The sequence below is a fragment of the Etheostoma spectabile genome, chromosome 17 (genome assembly GCF_008692095.1).
Source record: "Etheostoma spectabile isolate EspeVRDwgs_2016 chromosome 17, UIUC_Espe_1.0, whole genome shotgun sequence".
In the NCBI taxonomy this organism is placed as follows: domain Eukaryota; kingdom Metazoa; phylum Chordata; class Actinopteri; order Perciformes; family Percidae; genus Etheostoma; species Etheostoma spectabile.
In genome coordinates this window covers 9,496,631-9,504,665 of record NC_045749.1, presented here as the reverse complement: position 1 = coordinate 9,504,665, position 8,035 = coordinate 9,496,631, and the positions used below count along the sequence as shown (strand labels likewise).

At 39.3% G+C, this 8,035-nt stretch overlaps 1 protein-coding gene across 3 annotated transcripts in view; it reads left to right on the top strand.

Moving 5' to 3' along the window:
• Positions 1 to 8,035, top strand: part of adam12b (ADAM metallopeptidase domain 12b) — a 95,513-nt gene that overhangs the window by 11,736 nt on the left and 75,742 nt on the right. For all 3 annotated transcript variants that reach the window (XM_032541410.1, XM_032541411.1, XM_032541409.1), the window contains one exon: positions 5,089 to 5,210. In XM_032541410.1, coding sequence (XP_032397301.1) covers positions 5,089 to 5,210 — 122 coding nt within the window. The remainder of the gene's footprint in view (positions 1 to 5,088; positions 5,211 to 8,035) is intronic.

The window sequence follows — 8,035 nt, the reverse complement described above, 5'->3', positions numbered from 1 at the left end:
TGGGGATCCTTTGAAATAAACAAATAAACAAACCTCTGCTGTGTTACTTGTCAGCGTTTTTAAATACATCTGTCCTTGCATATTATCGGGGTATCTTCATCTTTTCTTTGCTGAAAGATGCTTGTCCAGTGAGTCACTGTTGGTCAAAATTCACCTTTTGAGTTCATTCACAGACACAGCGTTTGATTTGAGGGCTGGTTTTGCAGCCGCCATGCAGGTATTGAACATTAAATCTTTTTATTTTTTGATGCGCTGCAGTTAAAGGTCCGTTCATCGAAAATATTTGGAAAGTCACGTCTTTGGGGCCCTGTGGTGTTTCCTCGCTTTTATGTTTTATCTTATTTGAATGCTGTTGAGACCAGGCCTGTGTGATTAAGAGTGACCATTTCTCCTATAGTCTCCTCTATCTCTCTGCTTTTTACTCACTCCTGTCCTTCTATTTTCAAGTGTCAGCAGCCAAGATGAATTACTTTAGGTATTAAAGGAATATGTTCACATTAGAGCTGAAATGATGAGCTGATTAAACAATTAGTTGATTGACAGAAAATAAATCTGCATCAATTTTGATAATACATTAGTCATTCAATGCCACAAAATGTAGTTGTTCTGACTTCTTAAATGTGAATATTTCTTTACCACAGTGCCCATTAAGTAGCTGTTCTTGAGCTTTTCATCATATTGCATAATCTTCATCAGCAGATGGAGTTTGCCCAGTTGTCATGGAATTGTAGATGTTTAGATTTCTTTCTTTTTTCACTTGAAGACTTCTCGTCCATGTTGGCTAAAAAGTTTAGTGTAAAAGTAAAATCTTGACTTTGGAAACAGCAGTTGACAAAATAATCTCATTCACAAGGTTCCTTCAGTAGCTGTTCTGGAGCTTTTCAATAATATGATATTGTATTGTACAATATTGTACAACTACTGTTTCCAAAATTTCGTTTTGATGCTATGCTCCAATGCTCAAAAATGTATAAACATGTAGGTTGTAAATATTTTTCTTTTCCATGGAATACACAGTATGTAGTACATAGTTTGTATGCAAACGTTATTTTAGGCTAATCGGATTGCAGGACGTGGCTAAAGTCCCACTGTGATGCTCGCTGTCTCTTGTACTCCCTGAGCACCTTGCCTATAGATTACCGCGTCCTTCAACCGCCTGGTTTGACCTTTGTTACATTGTTTATTCTCTTGTTCATCTCAAGATAGGGACTCCGTGACAACATTGTTGAGTGAGCCGAGACAGTATTGGGTGTAAATTAAAAGTAGGGTATAGGGGGTTATTGTTATGGGAAGTGAGGCTCTTTGTGTGTAGAAAAGTACCGTAGGCAGCAGCTGCCGCTGACAGCAATGCACATAGTTTTAGATGGGTAGTCAATGAAGCTACAGTAGTCAGTGTTTTATGTTTGCTGCAAATACAAACTAAATCAGCTGATTGATGCAACATAATCACAACGTCTCCCGGCCATTTCCCCCCGCAGAAAGCTCCTACCAGCCAGGCTAAAGCTGACATAGTTAGCCTAAAGAAACAAGGGGTCCGTCTGTCCCAACTAACGTTACGGTTCGGAGCCGCGACACTGGAAACGTAACACTAATCTACAACAGAAGGCTGTGTCTCATCTAACGTAATTTCCACTGACTTAATTGTTCTTGGATACACAGACTTTGTTGCTAGTGCATGTGACGTGCAGGTTTGATCAGCTTATCAAACTAACGAGCTGGCCCCACTAGTCGGCCACAATCTGAAATTTAGAGGAAGCAACATGCAGTCATTGTCATACACTTTAGCCTGGATTGATAGGATTATATGAATATAATGCTGTCATACTAGTCAACCAGCGTATTTCTACCTAATTTCCTCTCCAAAACCACTTCAGAAGAGTAGGCTTAGTCACCGCGCTTACTTGCTTTGGTGTTTGTAAAGCATTAAAGTTTATCATAGTTCATCTTCTATGTAGATGCACTCCTCTACAAAATCACAGCAGTAGTTGAGATTGATTTATTTCCAAATAGAAATATTTATGTCATATTTTAAAAATTACTTTTTCTTTTTTCATATCGCAATATGTATCGCAGGGGAAAAAAAAAACGCAGTCAGTTTTTTTCCAATATCGTGCTAATATATATATATATATATATATATATATATATATATATATATATATATATATATATATATATATATATAACATTTGCATCTACTTACATTAACATAAAATAATTGTAAATGTGGCTCATTGGCCATAATTGTTACTTAAAAAATTAAGGCACTCAAACACTAGCATATTGTCAATAAGAAAAAAAAAAAAACAATTAGTAATGCTCCATCATATTACTGAGTTTCTAATTTCTAATATGCAGCTTGCGCTCATTTATACAAGGCACACCCAACGGACAGATTAAAATGTGCCAGACCGTGACGCCAAGTGTGAATGTGACGAGTTGGAAATGAGAACAGGTTATGCACATATGAAGGCACAGTGTAGTGGGCTCAAGTACTTTGACCAGATGCTTTAATCCTGTATTCTCTACAACATTTGTTTATATTATTGGCTGTGTAACTTCCCTGCTAAGTAAAGTTGACATCAGCCCCTGAATGAATGAATTTGCCTAACTTACGGGATAGTTATACAGTAAATACTTGAGGTGGAATCCTAAAATAGCAGAAAGGAATCACCCTTGTTAGATCATCATAAAGCAGTTAGCTTTTAAATAGATCTGGTTTTTGAGGCTATTTAAAAAGAGATTGGGGGAAATATGTTTGTTGCTGGGAAACAGAGTTGTATTTTTTTAGCTTAATGACCCGCAGCTGATTTTCCCTTGTGTCCAATACGGGGATACAACTGTGGTTGGCTTAGCAATCAAGATACTCTCCAGAAAACATATGGGATTAACCCAGTTTTAGTTTGAATTTCAAAGGTTTCCAAAGAGGATATAGCCCATGGGAATGATCAGAAATGGAATATTTCTTTGCTGTTTGAAGGGAAGGCTTCTTTTTGGGGAGCAATGACAGAAACCTTAATTATCATCCAGCTTGTACTGAGGCCTACACCCAACAACCTTGACAATGTCCTATACATTATGGTGCTCTTTTGCGCACACTATATACATGCACATTCATTCACACAATGTTCGGAAACCAACAATCCAACAAGCTTGCCAGCTTCATGCTGCGATTATGCAAAAGTGAGAAAGTAGGCACAATTTGACCTTTTCTTTTAAGCTCACCTTTGTATTTTCACATTACTATTTCCACTGCTTTTCACAGGAACAAACAAGTGCAACACCATGAATGCCTTTAAGGATAGATTGTCCAAAAGTGTGCAATTCATTGTGTCTCGTCCTCTATGGTGGCAGGCTTTTCGCACAAAAATATGATATTCAGGACAACTATAAACACTTTGCCCTTTGATGTGATCTGATGTTCTACAAACCAATTATTTGTAAGCATACCCCTGCTTTAGGTTCCTCTCTTCATTGGTATAGTTAAAGTAATAAACAACAAACAAACTCATTCTGTATTTGAGAGATTGAAAATAATTATGAGGGACATCAGTCATTTATTAACAAGATGTCTGCTTGACTTTCCCTTTATAGCTCCTTTTTATTGGCACTCCAGCCACAGCCTGTGGTCTCGGTCATGCTGCTCCGTCTGTCTAACATGGTTTTCATGCACCACTACAATCAACAAACTACTATCGGCACATGTTTAAATACCCCATTAAATATAGGAGGTCCCTTTTATTCCCTTGTTAGCTTATTACGCACTATGGATAAATGGAAATTCTGGGCCACACTGAGAGCACAGGGCAGCTGCTGTCACAGACTGTTTGAAGTTGTAAGAAATGCAGTTGTGGTGGCGCAGGAGTCTCTGAATTGCGTGTTCAAAGAAAAGAAACATCAGACTTTTAAGAGACAGAGCGCTTATAAAAGAAGACATCTCCAGCCGGGAGGAGAGATGGAGGAAGTGTAAACAAAATATGTATCGCTGCTCAGTGTGCTACTGAACTCTTGTTGTACTCTGCGTGACTCTACACATGCAATGCAGACAAACCAATGCTTTACATGCGTATCTCAAGGGATTAAGGAATAGACCTAGACCTAAGACATACAGTAACTAGAGACACAGCACGCTCTCTGTCTTTCTTTGGTGATAGCAGGAGTGTAAAACCTCAAACAACCTCTCCACTCCCCTTTAACACTCCCTCTGTTTTTCATCTCTACAGCTCCTCTCTGGGTTTGTAACATTTATTGGGCTTCACAGGAAGCCTGCTGGGCCTGCTCCAATTCAGACATGCTCAGTAATGCTGCAGGGACAGCCACTGTTGTCTGTGGGAGAAGAGGGAGGAGACACGAGAGACACACTGAGGGAGCAGAGGGAATTGTGACTGATTTCATTCTGCTCGAAGCCACAGATCCGGTTTATTATATTTCATCCTCTTCTATAGATCCCATTTTGTTTGCCTCCCAAATGAGCAGTCTTTTAATTGCTAAGTAGCATAATTGGCTTCTAACTTTGTTAATTTCACTTCAATAGGAGTTTAAAAAAGGTAAAATTATATGTTACAGAAAAAAGGGAAGAAGTGTCCGTGGTAGTGCAGTGCTACTTTCTGACCTTATATCAAGTGAAAGAGGAAAAGATAAATAAGAAGTGGAAAGGACAATTTCATCCTGCCAGTATTTTTTTTTTTTTAAACTCAATTCCAATCTGGAGATATCAGTACAGGCTGAGTTCCTCATAAACTGTGGGAGAGCATCTTTTAATGATGCTCTGTCTGTGGCACTGGTCCGATTTCAGAGGCCCTTTGGGGAACAGCACATTTCCTCACAGGATCAAGAAGGAGCTTTTACTCTTTCCCACCAGCGCGGCCCTAAGTAAAGCTGTGCTATGTGGCTGAGGCTCCCTTGCTGTTGCAGTACTTTTTTATGCTTGCATTAGGCTGTTGAGGATATTACAGAGCAGTTTTAACCTCTATTGTTGACCCCTTTTTCTGCATGCCAGTTTAACAAAATCTACTGTTTAAGCATCTGTTATAGTGTTATCTGTTTGTTGTTTGATGTTTAATATCTGTTCTGATGTTCTTTCTACAGGGAGTGGTCCAGACAAGGGTAAACAGCGAGGGGAAGCAACCGAGCCAGAACGCTATGAGACCACGGTACCTCTGCTGCTGAAGGACAACGAGCGCAGACCTTTCTTGCAGCTCACTGCCGGGGTAAATACTCACAAGGCCACCAAGCAGCACTAGCTTAATGCTAATTAGCTTACTCAGACGCCAGCCTAGCTGATGCCAATGTGCTTTCAAGGGCTCAGCCAAGTAGATGTCTGGCTTTTTGTTTGACATAACCACAGTATGTGACTTCTCCCCCTGTTGCCTCTTTCCCCACTTGCATGATTTTCTTTAGTAGAAAGTCACTTCCTTAGCTCTGTTCATCCTTTGCTGGTTCCCTGTTGTGGTTTTTCTCCCCGCCAGCTCCCTCTCCTTTGTTTATTGAATATGCGTTCACCCCATAGGCAAAACATACTGTAAAATTATTCCTTTCAACAGTTTTACTAGTCAGCAGTACACAAACCTGAAGCTGTGAAAAAGGTTTGACAGCTTGAAGCAGCCTTATAACACCTTGTAGATTTTGTCATTTCTTCCCTGCACCAAAAGGCATACACTACCGGTCAAAAGTTTGGGGTCACTTAGAAATTTCCATTGCACTCCATTATAGACAGCTGAGATCAGTTGCATTGCTTTTTTTAACCAGGACAACAGTTTTCAGATTGCATTATTTGTTTACATAATTGCAAAAGGGTTCTCAAATGTTTTCTCAGATAGTTTTTTAAAATGATATCAGATTAGTAAACAGAATGTGTCTTTGGAACATTGGATGAATGATTGCTGATAATGGGCAAGGCAGATATTTCATTAAAGATCAGCCACCCACTCAAATAAGCTGGTATTCTGTTTATAATGGATTGGAATGCTAGATTAAAAGATGCATACATACATACATTCTGTATGTACAGTCAAACCAGCCTTCACTGGACTCTCTAGGCTTGTGTTCTCAGGCAGGGAAAATCAGTCTGTTCTACCTATGGTACTACAGTTGTAAAAAAGCAAATTTGGCATCCCCCACCACAACTTAAGGAAACTTTTACAGAGGAGGGAAATGCGTGGTCCCTGAGCAATCATACATTTTTTGATGTTGTGGGGTAGTCACCATCTGAGAGAGTTTTTTTTTTTCCCCAGCCTTATGCTCCGCTGTCAGAGTCAGTCAGTAGAGAGGGGCACTGAAGTTAATTACATGAATTGTAACACACGTCACATTGGCATAAAGCAAAATGATAATTTTAGCTGTATGGAATTAATTATGCATCACATTTTCAACTACATCAGATAAGTTTAACCACCAGCTACTTCTGATATTTTTGTTGAGGAGATGCAGTGGTTTTGCAGAAGGCTATCTACAAACTGACCCATTCCAAATTAAACTGACTTCTGGGGCAGCTGGTGATTGTCTTAGCCGAGATTGCACTAAGACTGAAACCTCCCCGGATTGATAAAGCTGCTCCTTGTTCCAATAGAAGGTTATGAAGCAGTTGTAAAGTATTGCAGAGTCATTACTAACAGTGACTCTCTCCACACACACACACACACACACACACACACACACACACACACACACACACACACACACACACACACACACACACACACACACACCTACTTGCAGACACACTTGCTCACAAACTTAGACACACTGAGTCTCAAACAGAGCTGCAAAACAACTGGCAAAGAATTAGCCTGCAGGCATCGGTCCGCAGACCTGAGAAATGTCAATGTGAAGGAGGACAGAGTACGTCTGAAATATCAAGTGATGATACCAAATCTATGTTAACATTTTTTTTTAAATTGTCATGTCTTTCTTTCATGCTGAATGGTCTGGGGCCTCAGGCATGAATACACTTTGCAGCTGTCCTGCTGCAAGGGCACTTCTTCACTCTAACTGTATCTGTAAAGCATTATATCATCTTAGAGCTGTCTTGTTGTTTGATTTAGGACGATGCAACTGTCTTTGCTATTTTAAGACGCAGTTGTTAATTTCCCATCCAGTGTCCACGTTGTTTAAATAGCAAATGCACCTGCACCATCTTTGCACCCATGGGCGTGCTGGTCTTATAGGAAGTTGTGTTCAGGTGAACTCTTGGCGTATTGCTATCCTGCTGCAGCAGAAAGTGACCAACAAAAACCTGGTCTAAAGTCAGTAACGCAGCATTCCATTGTTATTTTAACAGTTCTTTAGTAAAATGCGCCTAGGCTCGTGCATAACACACACATTCTATGCTTGTTACACACACACGCACATGCAAAAGATTACAAATAAAAAATTCTAAATATTATCTATAATATAGTAATAATATATATATTATATATATTCTTTAATCTCCTACATCACCTTCATGTCATGGGTTTTTGCAGCCATATATCAGTACCATTGAAATATATACAAGTATAATATTCACGTAGTATGGTCATTACAGATGCTCTTGCACCAAAATACAGTTTTTCTGCCAAAGAAACTTCACAACAACATTGACATGCCTAATGAATACTGGACTGATGTTCTAGGTTAGGTAAAAAGTGCTGTCCATATCCAGTATTTAGCATCATTTTTGCAGATAATGTCCTCCTCCGTACCACCGATTTACAACAGAAAAGTGCAATTTCATCAGTTTTTTTTCCATCATTTCATTAGCAACCGTAATCTGATTTCATGCTGAGCACAGCATAAGTAATTTTCCACACAACAGCAGGGCACCGTAAATATGGTCACCTTGCTGAGGATTTGAAGGTGTGCAGACTGTCATCTGAAACTCTTCATGTAACAGCTCACTGTACCTGCTCCTCCTCTTGCAAAAATTAAATATGATCTGCAATCAAAACATACCAAAAATTACAGTAAAAGCATCTTTAATGAACAATCGCAGTTAGGGCTATCTGTAATGACAAATACGTTTCCTGTAGCTTCTCTACAATAAAAGCCACCCCAT